Source organism: Pituophis catenifer, unplaced genomic scaffold, assembly GCF_029215685.1.
Source record: "Pituophis catenifer annectens isolate HBS135680 unplaced genomic scaffold, rPitCat1.0.hap2 SCAF_7, whole genome shotgun sequence".
In the NCBI taxonomy this organism is placed as follows: Eukaryota; Metazoa; Chordata; class Lepidosauria; order Squamata; family Colubridae; genus Pituophis; species Pituophis catenifer.
The window spans coordinates 19,996,529-20,017,810 of record NW_027256887.1 but is presented as its reverse complement, the minus strand read 5'-3'; the positions used below and the strand labels follow the sequence as shown (position 1 = coordinate 20,017,810).

General features: G+C 34.6%; 1 protein-coding gene across 1 annotated transcript in view; it reads left to right on the top strand.

The window, feature by feature from the left end:
- The window catches only part of PLXNB2 (plexin B2), a 110,028-nt gene that overhangs the window by 70,711 nt on the left and 18,035 nt on the right, over positions 1 to 21,282 (top strand). Inside the window, exons 21-28 of the mRNA XM_070947750.1 lie at positions 686 to 786; positions 8,372 to 8,601; positions 9,316 to 9,497; positions 11,400 to 11,466; positions 11,769 to 11,915; positions 14,216 to 14,372; positions 17,861 to 17,961; positions 18,703 to 18,787. Coding sequence (XP_070803851.1) covers positions 686 to 786; positions 8,372 to 8,601; positions 9,316 to 9,497; positions 11,400 to 11,466; positions 11,769 to 11,915; positions 14,216 to 14,372; positions 17,861 to 17,961; positions 18,703 to 18,787 — 1,070 coding nt within the window. The remainder of the gene's footprint in view (positions 1 to 685; positions 787 to 8,371; positions 8,602 to 9,315; positions 9,498 to 11,399; positions 11,467 to 11,768; positions 11,916 to 14,215; positions 14,373 to 17,860; positions 17,962 to 18,702; positions 18,788 to 21,282) is intronic.

Sequence of the window (21,282 nt, the reverse complement as noted above, 5' to 3'; positions counted from 1 at the left end):
AACATATTACTTGGAAGATACATGTGAATTCTGTAGCTAGGGTATTGGGTTCATCCACTCCTGTTCTCAGGGATCTTTGTTAGAAACATTTATATTGATTTTTGTTCCTTGAAAGTGTTTATTTCCAAAATACTTAGGCATCACAATTCTTGCATATTATGATTTCATTGTACACAAACATACCCTATGAGTTAATTCCAAGGTGTCTTTTCCATATCATAATTTTTAACATCCATGTGCTAAAAATTGTATTATTTTCTCTCTGGTCTTGTAGATTTGTAGAAAAAAGCATATATTTAGGGAGGGGAAGATGAAAAGTTTGGATCATGGCTCATGAATTAATTAGGGCATCTTTCAGAAACTTGACACATGAAATGATATTTGCATGTGTCTGTGTATTAAAAAATTGAGATCTATGATTGTTGAGATCCATAGTGGTTAAAAAAATATCACTCTGAATATAAATTAAATTCATAAACAAGTTTGGTAAAAGCTAGAAATAATTACAACCTAAACTCACAACAATGTACTTTTGAGTAAATATAACAAACATTTAATTAGTTTAGTTCTATGTGTTTATTTTATAGCTTAGGATAAAATATAACCCTGTACTTCTAAAGATACCTCTACTGTTATAAAATGATTTATTTGTAACTTTTCTGAACTTCTTCTCTATTCCTTATAGACGGAAAAGCCAACAAGCAGAACGAGAATACGAAAAAATTAAATCACAACTCGAAGGCTTGGAGGAAAGCGTCAGAGATCGGTGCAAAAAGGAATTTACAGGTGTGACTGATGCAGGATTTCTTAGAATTCTTCCGAGAATTCACAAGATGTATTGAATGCCTACTACTGTCTGCTTTAAACTGTCTTTAGAGAATGTGCAGGAAGCAAAAACATTTTTGATTACTATGTTAACTTAACTGTGGCTTACTCTTCTGGCAAATGATCCAAAAGCTATCCATAAAAAGATAATGTATTTTTAAGCATTTACTGTGTTTTTAAAGTAGAAATAAAATAATACGTATCAGGAACTAAATCATTGATAATAAAATCCTCAAGATGTTTCTCTTAGGACATAGTAAATCAGTTTGTATTTCAACAGAAAATGGATTAATATTTGAAAGTTATGCTCCTGTTGACTAAAGGGGGAAAAGTAAAATCTCTCTTGAAACAAGCCCAGTTACTAGTGATTCATGGACTCATCCAAGTAGGTTTCTTTGCAACAATGAAGGTTTGTCATTGCTGCCTTCTGGGATATTTTTTTCAATCTATTAACTGCCATAGTATTTCTTGGTCATCTTTCATGTAAGTACTAACAAGGTCTGTACCTGCTTAGCCTTTTGAGGCCGGACAAGGCTGATCAGCTTCACAACTAGCTTCTCGCCTGGATAGAGAGGGTTCCAAATATAATTTGATTTGTAGAAGTTTAGTAGAGTTTTAGACTGCAGAAAAAATCTGATAAAATAGAACCAATAATAGAAATTAGTTCTTTGCAGTTACAGACCTTGTTAGTACTTACATGGAAAATGACCAGGAAATATTAGGGCAGTTAATAGACAGGAACACTGAAAATATTTATTTATTTATTTATTTATTAATGGAACTTGTATGCCGCCCTATCTCCAATGGACTCAGGGCGGCTCACAACAATTAAAACAAAGCAAACAAACCATTAAAAACAAAAATACAGGTTAAAATTAACAGAAATTCAATAAAACCCAGTTAAAATTCTTTTTAAAACCCCCATCAGTCCAGGGCGGCCAGGTGAAATAGCCACGTTTTCAGGCCATGGCGGAAAGAACGAAGGTCAGGGGACACCCGGAGCTCCAGAGGGAGTTGATTCCAGAGAGTGGGTGCGCCCACAGAGAAAGCTCTCTCCCTGGGGGTAGACAGCCGACACTGTCTGGCCGATGGCACCCTGAGTAGGCCCTCCCTGTGGGAATGCACAGGGCGATGGGAAGCTGTTGCTGGCTGCAGATGGTCCACCAAATATTCCGGCCCTAAGCCGGAATATATCCCAAAAGGCAGCAAAGACAAGCCTTTTTCAAAGAGGCATCTCTTTACCCAATATACAGTACTATATCATATGTTAATAAAGAATAAAAACCATATTTATATATCTAAGATAGCAATCAAAGTAGAAATATGCTATCAATCCAGTTTTCAACAAGATTTAAGGAATGCAGCCCAGGTCACATTTAGGCATATGGTGCTTGTGTCAATTTAGCACTTCACAATCTGGAAGTGACTTATCTGAAATCTTCAGTTTGTAAGAATTTTAGACATAATGATTTCACAGTTCTGGAATTTCCAAATGCACACATCTGTCTTGAATCTATTATGCTCATTATACATTCAAGCCGTCATATTTTGAAGCTGGTGAGAAAGTCTCACCTCTTTGACTCATGGATGCCATCTATGTATGATATTCATGTGCTTGTTCGTTGCTGATAGCAGTTCAAACTCATGTTTGTGAATTTGGGGAAATCATATTGTTGATTTAATTTGGCACTATGCTTCATCCTTAGCAATGATTTCAGCCTACCTAAAGCCATAAAATTGTCATAGGCCTCATAAGATTATTTTTGACTTCCAAGAATAGCCCTCAATCATTTGGAGGCTGACATAGATAGAAGTTGTGTGTAAGTACCAAATCCCAGTTTGATTTATTACACAGGCAGAGCCCAAAATCATGTTGTGTGTGTTATACTGAAGTCAGTTTTTTCTTTAGCATAAGGTACAAATATATCTTTTTGTCCAACACAAAGAACATGCCAATATATTGCATTTAATCCTTACTAATTCTGTCTAGTCTTTTGCCTTGAACTTTGAAATTACTTTTCTTCTTTGATTTTTTTTTCTTTCCACTGATTATTCAGTTCTATTATCTAGTTCTTTGTCAACAGATAACTATGTTTGGGCTGCTACCAGTCAGGAATCTTAGAATCTCTCGTAGATGCTAAATTGTTCACTGAACAGTCAATTTCTTAATTTTTTTATTGCTATAGTCAACAGAAATTTCTGAGGTGGCAGGCTATTAGATTAATTAACTTGAAGATCTTGTCAGCAATAAGTGGACAAAGTAATTGTCCCCTGTGTCAAATTTAAAAGAAATTTGTTTGACCTAATGTGTTTTCTCTGATCTTTGTTAAATCACACATATCAGTCTTAGCTCTGCTGACCACTAACATACATATAATTTATACTAAAATTAACAGTCCTTGCACTTAAGACTGTCTCATCATCCCTAAGATGACATGATCAAAATTTAGACATGTGGCAATTGGTAGGGATTTATAATAGTTGAAAGACTTGAATCATCTTGAATCATCATCCCACCAGGCTTGAAATTTTAGGTCTGGATAGCCTCGAAATATGCCGTCTACGTTCTGACCTATGCTTAGTTCGTAAGATTATTTACCAAAATGTTCTACCTGTAAATGAGTACTTTAATTTCAACCGTAATAATACAAGGGCTATCAATAGATTCAAACTCAATGTAAATCCCTTTAATCTTGATTGTAGGAAATACGACTTATTTATTTATTTATTTATTTATTTTATTTATTAAATTTTTATACCGCCCCCTCTCCCGAAGGACTCAGGGCGGTGAACAGCCAAGATTAAAAAACATATAATATAAACATTAAAATACATTTAAAAGAAAAATTAAATCCAAAATGACTTCTGCAATAGAGTAGTAAATGTCTGGAACACTCTACCTGATTCTGTTGTTAGTCTCTCTAATCCCCATACCTTTTACCTTAAACTGTCTACCATGGACCTTTCATGTTTCTTAAGAGGTGCCTAAGTGGGTGTGCATAAGCACACCAGCGTGCCTACCGTCCCTGTCCTACTGTCCTCATTTATATGTAATCATTCTATGTGTTTATGGCTAAGTTTTGCTTATTTATTTCCTTTTATATGTGTCCATGTCTATGTCTATACTGTTACTTGTTTCCTTGTACTTGTTGACAAACAAACAAACAAACAAATAAATCTGGTTGCCATTAGCAACATTCCTAGCCATAATTCTCAAAGTTGATGGTGGAAGCCATACTCGCTTAATAACCGCATGATGCACTTAACAATTACAATGATTCATTTAATAACTGTGGCAAAATCATTTTAAAATCAAGTGCAATTCACAGCCACCTTGATGAGCAATGGAAATTCTGATCCCAATTACGGTTATAAGATAAGGACTATTTGTAACACCGACATATAAACCCTTTCTGTAATCTTACTACACACATACACACACATGTAATATATACACTACTGTTCTATCAATAATCTGAAAATTTCACCAACTAATACCTCTCTATTGTCACCACATGTTTCTTCTATGTTTATATAGCAAAATACTGAACAATAAAGAAATCACAGAACCTTTTCTTTCTTCCAACTCAATTGTGAACCATTACCTTAAATATTCTAATTATTCTCATCCATGCTTTAGTTCTATTACATAGAGTACCTCTCAGCAAACAATCTTCAAGTCCATACTTATATATAGGATTCAGGCTTCTTCACTTTATCATATACTTTTTCTAATTTTTCTAATTTACAAATGTACAATATACTGACTGTCATTCATGCATACGTTTCTCACTGACCTGCTAAAGAGCAAAATGTAATACTCTATTAAGGATGATTTTTTTTCATTCTGAACTAATATTTATAGCATTTATTTTGGTTTCACCTTTAAGATACCAGTAATTACCAGATGAATGCTTAAAATAATTATTCCAGCACTCATCACATCAGTTTCATTCCAAATCAATTCATAATTTTTATATATTACATTAAAATATATTACAAACTTACTTGTTTAGCCAACTTCTAAAATACTTTTTCTTATTTTCATCAAAATGAAAGTATAAAATTCTACACTTTATCTGCCTCTTTCAATCTTAACTGTTCCTTGATGTTTGTGTACACTTTTTGCAACTCTTTTATACAGTATCTTTCTCTTATTTTTATTTGCAGCAAATAAATAGATGCATTTTTCTCATCTATTGCATCTTTCATTTGACTGTTCTACCAAGCACCCTTATTCATACTTTTCACTCGCATAATTTTGTGGGCTTTATAATATAACTATTTTTCCTTCTATTCCAAGCAGCTCCACATCCTTTCTCATTATGTTCACTTTACATTCATACGGCCATAGGGCAGTACAGAGCGCATCTCTGCTGGAAATGATATGAAGTAAAACATCAAAGGATGATAATTTAAGAGACCTAAATCATTTTTGTCTTTAAAAATCAATCCCAAATTTGGAACAGTCATCATTCAAAATGAGCTAAATCATAGATTCACTAGTTTTCTAAACCAGCAGCCCCCAACCTTTTGGGGACCAGGGACGAGATCCATGGAGAGAGGTTTTTCCACAGACCAGAGGGGGCACGGTTTCATGTGCTGCCTGCATCTCACAAATGGGGCTTCACTTGTTGCATAGCCCAGTTTCTGGCATGCCACAGACCAGTGCCGGTCCAGGAACCGGGAGTTGGGGACCCCTGTTCTAAACAACTTGGAAAAAATATCAGTGTAAATCTATGGTAACTTGAATCCCTTAAAACCAGTATTTTGGGGTAGGACTTTTTTTTTTATGATGTAGTGGTTAAGGTGCTGGCCTAGGAGCCAGGAAATTGTGAGTTCTAATCCCGCCTTATGCATGAAAGCCAACTGGGTGACCTTGGGCAGCCATACTCTCTCAGCCCAACTTTCCTCACAGGGTATTGGAATGGAATGGAATGGAATGGAATGGAATGGAATGGAATGGAATGGAATAGAATAGAATAGAATAGAATAGAATAGAATAGAATAGAATAGAACAGAACAGAACAGAACAGAACAGAACAGAACAGAACAGAACAGAACAGAACAGAACAGAACAGAACAGAATGAATTTGTCTTTGGTGCATATGCTCTCAGTGTACATAAAAAGACAAGATACATTCATCAAGAATCATAAGGTACAACACTTAATGATAGTCATAGGGTACAAATAAGCAATCAGGAAACAATATCAATATAAATCGTAAGGATACCAGCAACAAGGTTACAGTCATACATTGAACATACAGATTAGGTATGTTCAATGCCTTGAGGTACTTATAAAATACTAAAAGCAGGATAAAAATCCAATAAATAATAAAAATTGTTTTAATACATTATTTTCCCCAGCACCCATTTCTCACATTCTGTTGCAGTCTAATACAAGTTGAAAGAAGTTATCCATTAAAAAAAAATAAAATAGTTCAATATGTTTACAGTGTAATGTGGAACTGCTTTTTCTTTTCTTTTTTTGTTAGTTCATTTAATGGTAGATCTATTCTGAGTCTTACAATGCAATTGAAGGAAATTTAATCCTTCTTCCCCAAGGACTGTTTTAGAAAATTCATCTATTGAATATATACTCCTTTAACATTTAATTGGTGCCAATTAAGTTTTTTTTTCAAAGTGGAGAAATAACAACAATACACAGAAAAGAAGGTTTATATATTTCCCAAACAAAAGGGGAAAAAAGATTAAATTCCCATAGTGCTATGGTAATTTCGATTTCAGGTTGGCATTCATGCACATTCATGCAACATTTTATATTGTTTTGCTTTTTAATGAAAAATAGCTACGTATCTAACATATTGAGTAGTTTGTCCCTGTCCCAAAGCAAGAATGAGGACAAGCATGCTTGTTTTTATTGTCACATTGTTATGGGTGTGTAGAAGCAGGATCAGCTCAATGTCCCTGATGATGGATGCCCTCACTTTTCACTATTTGGGCACTGTGAACAATGCTTTGAAAGGAATTGAAGATTATACTGAAAAAGGACAGCGCAAGTATGTTCCATTCCTCTTCCAATCCCATCTCCAAAGCAGGGGTGAAATTCAATTTTTTTCCCTATCGGTTCTGTGGGCATGGCTTGGTGGGCGCGGCAGGGGAAGGATACTGCAAAATCTCCATTCTCACCCCACTCCAGGGGAAGGATACTGCAAAATCCACATTCCTGCCCCACACCTTGGGGAAAGATATTGCAAAATCTCCATTCCCACCTCACTCTGGGGCCAGCCGGAAGTGGTATTTGCCAGTTCTCTGAACTACTCAAAATTTCTGCTACCAGTTCTCCAGAACCTGCTGAATTTAGGAATGTAGGAAATATGACTTCTGCAGTAGAGTAGTAAATGTCTGGAACACTCTACCTGATCCTGTTGTTAGTCTCTCTAATCCCCATACCTTTTACCTTAAAACGTATACCATGGACCTTTCATGTTTCTTAAGAGGTGCCTAAGGGAGCGTGCATAAGCGCACCAGCATGTCTACCGTCTCTGTCCTACTATCCCCATTTATATGTAATTATTCTATGTGTTTATGGCTGTTTTGCCTATTTATATCCTTTTATTTGTGCCAAAAAATATTTCATGTGTCCTTGCCTATGTCTATACTGTTACTTGTTTCCTTATACTTGTTGACAAAATTAATTAATCAAATAAATAAATAAATAAATAAATAAATAAATTTCACCCCTGCTCCAAAGCTATAGCAAGAGAAAGTCAGAGGGAGCAAGAATTCCTCACTGCCTTTCTCTTTGGTAATATAATAGAGCTAAACCAGACTGCAACAGCAAGATGAGACCGTTTCCTTCCTATAGACAAATAAAAGTTCAAGGACCTTTTGTTGGTAGATTGTAATTAAGAACCAGTTCCACTTTGTGGATAGAGAATATGACCTGGGAGATTTGGATTCATTCTGATCTAATTAACACAAAAATATCCTAGTCTCAGTGGGCTATGTGTGTGTGAATGCAGAGCTGTACAACCTCAATCTCTTTGTCCTCTCTCCCCTGCAGAAAAACCTTGTTTACAGCCTTCAGATACCATTAAAGGTTCACACCAAATTATAATTTACATGTGACAGATGGTGAAAATTATTAAATACATGAACTAGAGATTAATCAAATTAGCCACATTTAATTTCAATTAAATTTACATATCAGTGCAATGAAATCAATTTTTGTCCTTGCCCTACACATTATTTTTGTTATGCAGCCCCCAGTATAGCCCTCCAAAGTGTCGCCAAGAAAAACAACTAGAGCTGCTAAAGAAAGAGCGTTTTCTCTTCCAATGATTTCATTCTAAGATTAGAATGGTGACGATGTTTATTCAAAAGTAATTGGAATCTAAATCAGACATTCACAAATGTGTTTAAAACCAAAACTCCTATTTACTGGTTGGGTGTAAGTATTATTGTAATAAGTTAAGAGAATTTTCAATTAAAGCATTGTAATGTTTTGTTCAGGGTAGCAATAATTGAATCAATAATATTATTTTCTACTAAAGCTTTAAAATTGTTTCCTGTTGCATAGATTTAATGATAGAAATGGAGGATCAGACAAATGACATCAATGAAGCAAGAATTCCCGTGCTCGACTACAAAACTTATACAGACAGAGTCTTCTTTCTGCCCTCTAAAGACGGAGAAAAAGATGTAATGATCACTGGAAAATTGGACATTCCTGAAGCCAGACGGCCAACCGTAGAGCAGGCGTTGAATCAGTTCTCCAATCTGCTCAACAGTAAATCATTCCTTATTAACGTGAGTAGAAAATAAAGGTCAACTTTTATGTTGCTAAAAAGCATTTTCATTTGATACATCTGTTTATTAGAATAATAAATTAATCTGCATATTTGGTGTCCTGAACATCTTGTAAAGCTGTGTATGTGATGTATAATAGCATCTTACATAATTTTGTTCCTGTACCTGTCATCTGTGGAAGAATGGTATTCACCAGAAATACTATTAGCCGGTACCCATTACATTCATTATATAGTTATGCCAACCATGAAATGCAATTAGATCCCACCCTTTTCGTACATATTCAGGGGTATCTATGAAAGGTCAACAGCAGCAACCTGGTGGAAGCAACTGTCAAATGAAGCCTCACCATCCTTTTTAAAAAAGTATCAGACAAGACTTCAGTTGTCCCTGTTATTTTGAGGTTGCTGACTTGCCTTGTTGGCACCCTGTTTAATATATGCCAGGGATCAAATTAACCAAAATTAAAGCATAAAACAGAGTCCTGAACATGTGCACGAAATTGTTGCAAATGATAAACTGAATGCAAAAAAGGTGTATTAAACAAAGTCCTCAGTTTATCTGGCCAGAACCACAAAAACTATATTCAATTATTCTGGAATGTATTGTACCCCAATTTTTATCTCATTATATACTATGTTTCCAGAATGAGCAATAAAAAGAATAAGCCTCAACTGTTTCATTCATATATCTGTTGTTGTTGTTTCTGTTTAGTTCATTCACACGTTGGAAAAGCAAAAGGAATTTTCTGCCCGTGCAAAAGTATATTTTGCATCTCTTTTGACCGTGGCTTTGCATGGGAAGCTAGAATACTATACTGACATCATGAGGACATTGTTTTTGGAACTTATGGAGCAGTATGTTGTGGCCAAAAATCCTAAACTGATGCTCCGAAGGTAGGGACATTTTCTTCAGTAATCTAGTACAATGGAAGTTCCCCCTTTAAAATTCTCATTTCTTTGGTTTTCTTTTAATCTTTACATAACTTAATGAGTACACCGTGCAATGCAAGAAATGCAAGGGTTTGCTTTAATATATTACAAGTAGGCGGGTCCAATATGTTTTTGTTGTCTGAGATAAGATTAAAAGCCTGCTTTCCCGCCCACTTCATTCCTCTCATGGAGAAGCCAAATAACCAGTTGTCTTGCTCCAGTGGTGAAGATGAGATGCATCCACCATTTCATCTGAGTGTAGCTAGCTAGCTTGGGAGCCACAGGCAAGGACTGTTAAAACAGATTTCTGACTTTCCAAATAAGCAACCAAGTTGCCAGTTTGAGACAACTGCAAAAATCTGACCATTCGTCATTGATTAGAATTTAAAGAATAGCCACATTTAGTTATGAAAGTAAAGCCTTTGATTTGGCCATATTATGGAATTTTGTCTTTTTAAAATTTATGCCATATTGAATGGATATGTATAGTTCTTTTACTTTTATATTATTTACTTATTATGTGAGGTCTACCATGTTTCTCACCTGTTTGGTTAAGGAGTTGTGTTCTGTTTCCTACTAACTTCAGCATTTTTCTTTCTAATTTCTTGTGAATTCACTGTTCCAGAGTATGATGTTCTCTCTCTTTCTCCCCCTTCCTATCTCTCTCTTTCCCTCCCCCCCCCCCCCTCTCTCTCATGTTTTGTCACTTGTTGTGCTTTTGGTCTCCATAGTACAGGATGCAACTTTACTTAATTTTGAAATTAGAATATTTGTTCATGCCAATAATGAGAAGCAACCATCTTAGTCTGCACTTAATTCACTGATGTACCCAAGGAGAAAAAAAATCTAGAATCTGTTTTCTGGTATAATTATTTGAGAGGAAGACTCATGACAGCATGTTTATCTTACTGACAGTTTTAGCATTTCCCACAGCTCACAACATGGGTGGTTCCTATATCGTATGACAGCAGGAAAGTCAGCACATTCTTCACTGAGATAATGTTTTATTTACTGGATTACTATTATTGATTTTTGCCCTGTACTGCCTCAGGAGAAGCTCACATATATATGGTTCTTCTCCCATGTTATCCTTACAGTGACCTTGAGAGAAAGTTTAAACAAGAGAGGGTGACTGGTCTAAAGTCACCAAGGAAGAAGTGAGAATTTCAGCCTAATCTTTCTAACTCTGCTTCACTGCAACAGCAACACAGAGCAATGACTTGTTTTTGAAAGCTACAAAAATATTTTCAAAGAGGGATTTTGAAGAATGCAAGAGCACATATGAAGCAACTCTTTCCTAATCATTAAAGCAGCCATGTCTTTTTTCCAAATTCACACAATGCTATAAAGAGTAAAGAACATAAATTTGATGGAGATATTAAGGAGCTATTGTCTGGGCAAAGGGGGAAGAAGCATTTGTAAAGTCCAGAACAGCCAGATAATATTTGGAAGTGACTAACACTGATCTCCATAATTCACTGAACTAATAAGGAAGAGGAGGAGTTACAGCACAATCAGATTTACATGTTTGTGTTACAGTAGTCAATCCCAATAGAAATAGTTTTAGTCTTCTTGTGGAGCTGATTTCCTGATCTGGTTTAACTAGAGGAATTGACAACTGCTTCAAAAGCTATCTAGATCATCCACAGTTGCTTCATCAGCAAAATAGGATCAGCTTTCAAAGCCAAATGTTCTTTTGAAGGATTTGAGTAGGCCTCATATTTTCCAAAGCCATTAGTTTGCATACATTGGATATGGAGAAATGGGAGAAACATATAATGCATGTTTAGTTCTTGACATACTCATGTACAATTCCTAGCCATGTACCTCAACACAAGGGTTGTTGTTGTTGTTGTTTTATTTTAGATCTGAAACCGTTGTGGAAAGAATGCTTTCTAATTGGATGTCCATTTGTCTGTATCAGTACCTCAAGGTATGATCTAAAATGCATTCACTATACATTTATTATGAATATCGTATCAAATTGTAGACTGATATTAAGCTTTAGTTGATTGTGCCTTCTTCCGAGTATACGCCAATAAGAATAACCAAACATGCCACAGTAGTCATGATCTGAAAGCAGTTATAAATGCTAGTTTAAATTCAGTGGGAAAATGTATTCTGCAGAAATAATGATTTTAAGAAGATTTTTTAATATTCAACAATGGTGGGATGCTAATTCTCCATTACAAAGTAGACTTACCATTTTTTTCCCTCTTTCATCAACTTTATCAGGATAATGCTGGGGAACCTCTTTATAAATTGTTCAAAGCTATCAAACATCAAGTAGAGAAAGGACCAGTAGATGCTGTGCAAATGAAAGCCAAATACACACTGAATGACACTGGTTTGTTGGGAGATGATGTAGAGTATTCACAATTGGTATGTAGCTTTCATTAATATTTGTTTTAGAATATTCAAAAAATGAAATGCTTCTGAAGTACGATCTACTATTTTCTCACCACTTACAGTATTTATTTTGTAAAACATGAGTGATAGAAAAGTATTATTACTGTCAGTCAAATCAATTCACTGAAAAATGAAGGCTTCGAAGGTTATGGGTCATTATCAAAATTCTGGTTCCGTGTGGGTTGCTAGAAATAACTTTTTCAACTTCCTGGTTTACTGAAAAGAAACAGTGATTGGTCCATCCAGCTTCCACATGTAAGGAAGGACTAAAATAATTGTTTCACCACTCCTAGTCCAGCATCTTAACTGCTGGACATACAGAAAGAATGAGATAAAGCTTTAAGACTAATGTAATGATTTGTTATGACGTTCAGTACTTTAATTGACTACGTCAACTAATATATAAAATTCAGGTACATAAAGCCAGCCTGCCTAAAAATGCCACGTGTGAATTAGAGGAAAAAAGGATTCCTTCTTCTTAAAGATAAGAAGTTGGGATGGCCAGATGGCCATTGAAGGCCCAAAATAGTTCTAGACAGCTAAATATTAGTACAATTAATAATTTTATTAGTTTGCTGAACAGAGGGTATGATTACATCAAACAGGCTCTTCATTTGAGGGGACTGAAGAACCAAACTACTATGTCTTTGCACAGATATTAATGTGTAAAATATGTGTGAATTTTTTTGTTTTATTTTCTTAAAACAAGTTGCAGATTAGCTAATCAAAAACACAGGTGAAGTTGCTATTTGCTTTGGAGAGGAACTCCCAAAATATCTTCCTCTTAATTCAGAATTAGTTTGAAGGAAGGATTTTCTCAGGATTTCAGAAGCAGAGGAAAATATTTAAAATCCTTTCTCAATTCTTTAGCTATAACTCTGAATTGACCAAATGACCATCTCTGTCAGGCAGGGTTTTCAGTTATTGATCATCAATATGATTTCCAAAACTATTATTCCAAAATTTATATAGGGAGACCATCAAAAACTTTTAGCCTTCTTAAACAATACAATTTATGCCAAGTTCTCACTTACTATTTAATTTCTTCTTAATTTAATATCTGCAAATAAATGGAAGCAAATGACATCAATGGAAGATTTGGTTGTAAAATAATAGATTATTAGAATTATATGTTTTTTTCAGCCCATTTTTTAAGTATAAATCTAGGTAATTTCAGGAAAGTAACTAGTGACAAAGTTAATTACTAACATTAATCCACTATACTCAGTAAAATCAAGCATCTGTAAATGCTTTACCTGCCAGCGTGAAAAGCAGTGCATTGTAGTTCAGCCTCATTATTTGGGATTTCTCCCTAGACAAGAACCTTCTAGTCAAGTTTAAATATGTATCATTTTTAATTGCCAAATCAAAACTAGGGAAGCAATTAGTAATAAACCATATAGAGTAATTTTACAGTCCACCTCATTTGGTGGACTGGCTGAAACACATTTACAGATTGGTAAATCAGACAGCCTAAATATCTTTGTAATAAAAGGATAGCTGGACAAGTGTTCTGAATGAGGCAATTAAATGGAGGTTAACTAAACATTAAATTTACATAATGTGTGCCAATTTGCATATGCAAACAATATAATTTGCTGCAAATGGCTTAATTTTTGACTTAATGGATAACTACCCCTTACTCAATCAGCTCGTGAAAGCAATGTTTTAGTGTATATATGTAAGTTTTAAAAAAAATGTTCACCAAAATATCTCTTGAATGTCATCTGTGTATTGTATGCTCTTTTACTAAAAGTTATGACTTCACTTGCCTCTTCTAATTTAAGAGCATGAGTCTATTTCAATCAAAACTGTTATTTGGGGATTACAGTAGGAATTAAATGTCTGTGAAGCTTTACCTTTCTGGAAATTGGTTTCTCTGCTGTGTTGACAGGGGGAGTTTCTAACATAGTAAGTGTCTTCCTATAAGGTTAATGGACTAATCTAAGCATCTACAAACAGTAGCTAGTGCACTAGTCTGATGATATGTCTCAGTTTAATTTATAAAAAAAATAAGTCTTCAAAATCCAGTTGTGATGATACAGAAATATATTGAAGGCTTTCTATATTTTCAGCAGGTTCAGTGTTAAAAATAATGAATTCTCAAAGAAATCTCAGTATGACCCAGTTTCCATCAAAAAACAGAGAAACGGGTATGGAATGAAATGACATGAACTGTACCACCTGTCTAAATGTCTATAAATAGACAGGTTTATACCAGCATTGACTTTTCTTGTGTGATTTTAATAACCCTGAAATTTCTAACCTTGCAGACTGTAAATGTGATTGTTCAAGATGAAGGCACAGAATCCACACCTGTAAAAGTGCTCAACTGTGATACCATTTCTCAAGTAAAAGAAAAGATCATAGAGCAAGTATATCGAAATCTGCCTTACTCACAGTGGCCAAAGCCTGACAGTGTTGTTCTTGGTATGTATCTGGGATGTTTTTTTTTATGTATTTTAAAGAACACATTGCTGTCAAAATGCAAATGTTTGCAAAAAACAAAAAGATTGTTTTAGTAATTCCATCTGAATCCATGGAATGATTTAAAAGTAAAAAGAAAAGTACTTTGCCCACTAAACTCTACCCCAATTTTTTTCCAATTTCCATACATTCAGAAGTTCTCATTTACTTGAAAAGTACTTACTCTGTCTGATAAAGAAGGTAAAGTATGGCTCCCTTTGTAATTTCCTACCTGAACAGATAAAATTTAGAGAGAAGCAAGGGCTATAACTTTGTTTCCTCCAGTTTGCCTCTCTTTGCGTTATGGTTAGTATGGCTTGTAAATTTTATGGCGTTAAAATCTCCTTATGTTAGTGATAATTTACTGATCTGTTTTCCATATAGAAATGCTACATTTGATGTAGAATCTATTCATACTATGTCCAGCAATATAATAATGTATAACTCAGCTGAGCTGTAGGTAGAAAAAAATACCTATTAAGAGTAATAATTATAATTATTTTTAAAAAACAATTTAAAAGCAATAAGATTTAAAAAAATTTAAAACCAGATAATTTCCCTGCATATATTAATCCATTAGTCCATTATTAGTCCATTCGCGAAGGCCGAATGGACGCTCCTGTAGGAGCTCCAGCCCTGCGATCTGTATAGCCGCTAGAACAGCGAAAACCAGCTGTCTAGCGGCTAAAAAAATCTCCCCCTGGGAAAAAGGGATAGAGAAGAGCAGAAGGGTCTGGGTAGAGCTCCCCTAGACCCCCAGGTTTTTTTCTTTTTAAGCCTGGGGTTTGCAGGGTGAGAGCTCCCCGAAAGCCCTTCGTTAGCTCCAGATCCAGGGTGAGTCTGCCTTTTGCAGACCGAGGCATAACGACCACACCAGCAATGCAATTCTAAGTTTTACAAGATATTATGACTTTGGATGCTGGCAGAACAAAATCAGGAGAACGACAAAAAGCAAGTATTGAGCTTTAACTCGGTTTAAAAAATGGGGAAAATGGCGCCTGAGGGCGTGAAAAACGAAACTTACCAGTGAAAGTGCTTGTAATGTCTGCAACATTGTTAACAACTACCGGATTACACATTAAGAAAAAGATTTAAAGTGGAAGCGGAAAGCAAAAGACTATGGAATTGATTTCAACTAATTTACATTTTTAAATTGTGTGAATAATTGGATTTTGAAAAAAAGAAAATGGCTGGTACCTTTGAAAGTGCTGAAGGACTATTATTACACACACCAGCAAATACACAAATAAGAGTTATAATACATGAAATTTTTGAGTCACAAACCACTGCTTTACTGGAAAGTCTTAAAGGTTTTTTTGATGAAAGATCTCAGGAAGAGGAAACTGTTTTGACTCAAAACATGGAGACAAAGGAGAATATAGTATCATTTCAAGGCTTGTTAGACAGTAGTGAGCTGTTGGAAGAAGATGGGGCAGAAATCCGGTTTAATGTGACTTTGGATAAAAAGGATGCTTTCCAGACCAAGAGGGGAAAGCAAAGGAATCTGGAAGATTAACCAGGAGGACTTGAGAGAGATTTATGGGGGTTTCAAATTAAATGAAATAAGTTTAAGAAGACAAAAACTTTTAAAGAGACATCAACCTCAAATCCAAATTTTAAAATTTTCGAAAATAAAAGCAGGAGGAGGAGCAATGCTGAAGAAGAAAGAATTATCAAAGAAAAAGGACTGGAAAAAAATACAGAAAGAAGGGAAGAACTGAAGATTAACCTTTTTTAGGGAGGATTTTGGCAAATTTAGGTTGAGAAGCTTAATTAAATTTGTATTTTTAAAGTTTATTCTAAGATAATAATATAAAGGAAGTGTGTTATTACAATTGGTTTTGGACATAAAAATGATAGCTTTTTAAGAGTTATTGGGATATTAAAATGGCTAATTAAAAATTTGAGGGATACCTTTCTGAAGGGCTTGAAATTTATATTTTGAGAAATGACTTAATGTCTTATTGATGTATTAAGAGATTTTTAAAATGTTTAACATAAGATTATAGTATTTTAAGAAGGTATATGAGATAAAATGTTTAAAGTTTTAAAATGTTTAATTTTATGAAGGATTAAAGAGGATAAATGTCTAATTTAGAACTTTATAAGGGAGCAATGTTGACTGAAGGTTTTGAAATTTATATTTTGAGAAATGAATTAAGAAGGTCTTATTGATGCATTAAGAGATTTTTAAAATGTTTAATATAAGATTATACTATTTTAAAAGGCATAGGTGATAAAATGTTTAAAGTTTTAAAATGTTTAATTTAGAATTTTTAATGCTGAATAGTTAGAAATTGATAATTGGTTTATGAAGGAATAAAGAGGTTAAATGTTTAATTTAGAATCTTATTAGGGAGCAATGTTGAAAAAGAAAGGTGTTTGAGGGATGAAAATGAAACTTATCAGTGTTTGTTAATGCTTGTAATATTGTTAAAGTTATTGGATTACATACCAAGAAAAAGGTTTTTATATTCAGGAAGAAAGAATTTAACCCAATTGATTTTGAGAATTCACAAAAGGGAGGTTGATGAATTTGTAAAAGAGGAGTTTAAAGAGTGTGAGGGAGTTTTAAACTTTGTAATAGGTTAGTATATTTTAGCTTTTGCTTGTTAAATGTTATACCCTGTTTTTGCTCTGGGAAGTCGGGGGGGGGAGGGTTGGGTTGGGATAAAATTGTTGAATAGATAAAGGTACAAATATAAAAGTAAATGTGGGGAAAATGTTACAACATATGAAATGATAATATCAAGATATGATAAATATTGGAGGAGTATGAGGAAAAAAGATGTATTCAGATGATACACTCATTGATTGATTATATATTGTATGTATGCTTGATTATAAAATAAAACTTTTCAATAAAAAAAAAAGACCATGCTTACACTATGCCAGCTAAGATCTTTACTTTGAGATATACTGTTTCTTGATCTCCAAGAAAAAAAGAGTTGAATACAATATACTAACCCAAGGAAAACCATTTAATAGAAGTAAATTTTGGGGGATATTCTAAATATCTCAACTATTAAATGCAGTTTCCTCCTCTAGTGATGATTTTGACTTTTTTTTTTTACAAAAAAAACATCTGGAGAATTGATACCTATAGGCAACAACTGTATGTCTATAACAGGGGTGTCAAACTCAATTTCATTGAGGGCTGCATCAGGGTCATTCTGTACTCAACAGTACAGAATCTTCTAGCATGACTTCCTGAGTAGGTGGAAGAAAAGGAGCTATCCCACTGTATAATGCCTTATCTCTACTACAGGAAAATAACTTTTCTATTAAATCTAATTCATCATTTTTAAAAACAGGATTGCTTGGGTGGGTGGATCCAGAGAAGAGAACAGAATTCTGCAAAACTTCAGTAATTTGCTAAATGGAGGCTTCCTTTATATGCAGGTTATTTTGGACACCTGTAAAATGTTTTTCTTCTTGTAATTGCTCCTCAGAGTGGCGTCCAGGATCTACTGCACAGATACTTTCAGACTTGGATTTAACGTCACAAAGGGAAGGGAGGTGGAAGCGCATCAATACCCTGATGCACTATAATGTAAGGAAGCATTTTGGAAATGTTACACCTCCTTGCTGCTTTTTAGTAATCCAGAGCTTTTCATTAAAAGTAATCTGTCTCAAAAAAATGTTCCCTTTCCTTCCTATTGTACCCAGTATCTATTTTCTTTGAACAAAGCCTAGTTTCAGAATCTGAAAATTATATTGCTATGCCACAAGTGGGCAATTATTGAATGCTGCTCTTTGGAAACTGGCAAATTCTGTATTAGGGATAAAAAATGTTATCTTTGTTTAAAGTCAGCACAGAAATTGTTATCAGTTAAGTCCTTCCAGTAAGGCTTAAACTTAAGGAATGCAGCATATCTTCTCTAATCTCCGTGAATGTCAGTTTTCTAATCTCAAAAGAATTTTGAGGACCTGAATATGAGATTGCTTGATTAAAAAATACCTTTCAGTAATGGGCAAAAACTCTGGGCAGAATTGTCCATGATATTTCCTTCCCAAACGACTTCAAAGACAGGCCTAGTTTTATTCTCCAATGAATATGTAGGTGAAGAGGCCACTAAAATGGAAGACTAGGTGATTTTTTTTAGTCTCTTTCAGTGGCATACATACAGTACATCAAAAAGAATAATTGAATGCCCTGAAAAAAAAAAAATGGGCCAGAAAGGTGAATTTATTCTTATACCGCATACAATGCTTAAATTGGAAGTAGAAACTGCATGGGAATAGGAGTTATTTTTGCTCTTCTCACCAATTTGTTGCTTGTATGTTCTTGAAGGTAAGAGATGGTGCTACCCTCATCTTGTCAAAAATGGGGATTTCCCAGCAGCCAGAAGATCACCAACAAGACATGCCAGAGGAACGTAAGTATAGCATGGTAGCAGGGGTGGTTCCACTTACCTTTACTACTGGTTTGCAGCAGGGACGTGCGCATGCGCGAACAAAGCGAGCGCGTGTGCTCTTCTGCGCATGCACAGAAGCGTTTTGGTAACGGGGTCAGTGGGCGGGGCCTCCTGCCAATTTTACTACCCGTTCTATCGAACCCTAATTAACCCTAATCAGATACAGTGTTTTCCATTGAAAAAGAGATGGATTGAAATACTCCTGCCTGTTTTATAAAAAAATAGTGGCTTAAAAAGGATTGTTTTGGGTTGACTCCTTGAGCTTTGATTCTCCTTTTAAAGATGAATTTGGATAAAACTAGACACTGTTCAAAGTTGGTTTTTATTACATAATAGATAAAATAGGATTACAGCTCACTAAAAAGTATTTTTAGTACTAAAAAGTATAAATTGTTTAGCAGTGATGTTTTAACAGAGGTAAATGCAGTAGCTAATTACAGATCCTCCTAGGGGATAATGCAATAACATTTCACATTTCTAAATTAAATGACTGCTGTTGCACTGCATTCGGTTCAGTGGGATTTTGAAAGTAGGAAAATTGGTTTGACTATTCCTTTTTTTTTTTTTTTTTTTTTTGTATCCCTGTTCAGTACTTGCTTTCTTTTGCTAGTTTCTCACAAATGTTGCATTTATACATTCCAGCATCATATGTAGCACACAATCCAATCGTACATGGAAATAAGAATCCAGTCATGCTGACCTCCATCTATTACTAACCTGGCTATTAGTAATTTACGGAGTTTTCTCCTATTGTAGAATGTTAAAACTGGTATGAGGAACACAAGTTCTTTGTCTCCTTATAGATAAGTAAAACTAGAAAAAGATAACTGTGTTTTTGCAAAGACTCTCCATCCTAAATAGAGATACCAGTCTTTTATCTGCAAAATTCCAGACATTACCACTTACAGCAAAGTTTTCTGTCTCTTGACTGCCATCTAGTGGTTGTCATGATCTTTGCAACTGGTAAACTGATTTGTCTTCTGGATTAGCAGCCACCATGATTACAAAAAAAAAGTTCTCTATGGTATTTTCAGACTTCATTTTTAAATAACTTGAATCATCCAAATACCATAGGTTTATGAAAATGATTCTGAAAATAATGATGGCATCATCAAAGTGACAGTCTATTTGTTTATTTTATAGGTTATGTTCATAGCAGTAGCATTTAGAGTTACATATTTCCCTATAGCGCTTTACAGCACTCTCTGGGCAGTTTAATATATAAGCATTATTTGCATATTGTCCCCAACAATCTTGGTCCTCATTTTACTGATCTTGGAAGGATGGAGAGCTGAGTCAACCTTGAGCCTTATCAGGATTGAACTCAAGACTGTGGACAGAGTTTGCCTGCAACAGGCACTTTGTTTGCAATACTGCACTTTAACCACTGCACTACCAGGGCTCCTGAACTACAATAACATGTAGAAGCCCCAAAAATTTTTAAAGCAGGATTTAGGTAGTATTTACAATAGGCATTATACCATTAAATTGTTTAGCAGAGCTAGACTTTGCATTTCTTTATATTACTGGTCTTTTGAAATCAATAATTCTACAGAACGACAGGTATTCATTATTTTTTGGCCTGGAAATTATCTTTCTTACCCAAAGAAAGAACAATGTACCATAGTGGCCTTTTCTCTGATTGCTAAAAGTCACGATGCTGCTGGAAACTGAATAGAAACAATACAATTCAGAATGGTTAGAAATGTCATTATGTACATATTGTTTATGCTTTGACCTTTCTGACATACATGCATTGTGAGCGTACTACGACTGTAATTAATTGGTCGCCATTATTGTATATTTATTCAGCTTCATAGATCAAAACTTTTATATTTAATGTGCAGACTTGTAATTGCTTGAATCTTTATATCATTCACGATGCCCATTTTGCTGTGAACTGTACAGTTAATTAAACAGATGGACTACATTTATACTCTTCAAGAGATTTCTTTTAAGGTCTCCTGTTCCCACACCATGTAAGAATGCTTTACAATCTTTGTTTGGTGGGGGGGAAAATCAAATTGAGATAAACATATAAATAGGTTAGTAAACGGAATTATTTATTTATTTATTTATATAATAATAAATTATTATTTATTATTTATTGGTTCGATTTATATGCCGCCCTTACACACTCGTTCATGATTTTTAAATTCACAGGGCCCTATCATAAAACTGTGTCTGATTTTTCCTCTACACAGCCTGTTCTCTGACTTAAGAATTTCATTATCAACAAAAGGAGATGTGTTGAAATATATATTCTGAAAATGAACAGATTATGGTGTCTTCAGACACAAAGTCTATGAGACATTTCTAAAACATTGAGGCATTTGGGACTGTAAGAAATCAAGCATTTTGTAATGTGGATTCAGTCAGGGATTTTATCACTTCTGTAACTGCCTAAGAATGTTCCAAGGCCTAAATATAAATATAGGAAAATAAATAGGAAATGG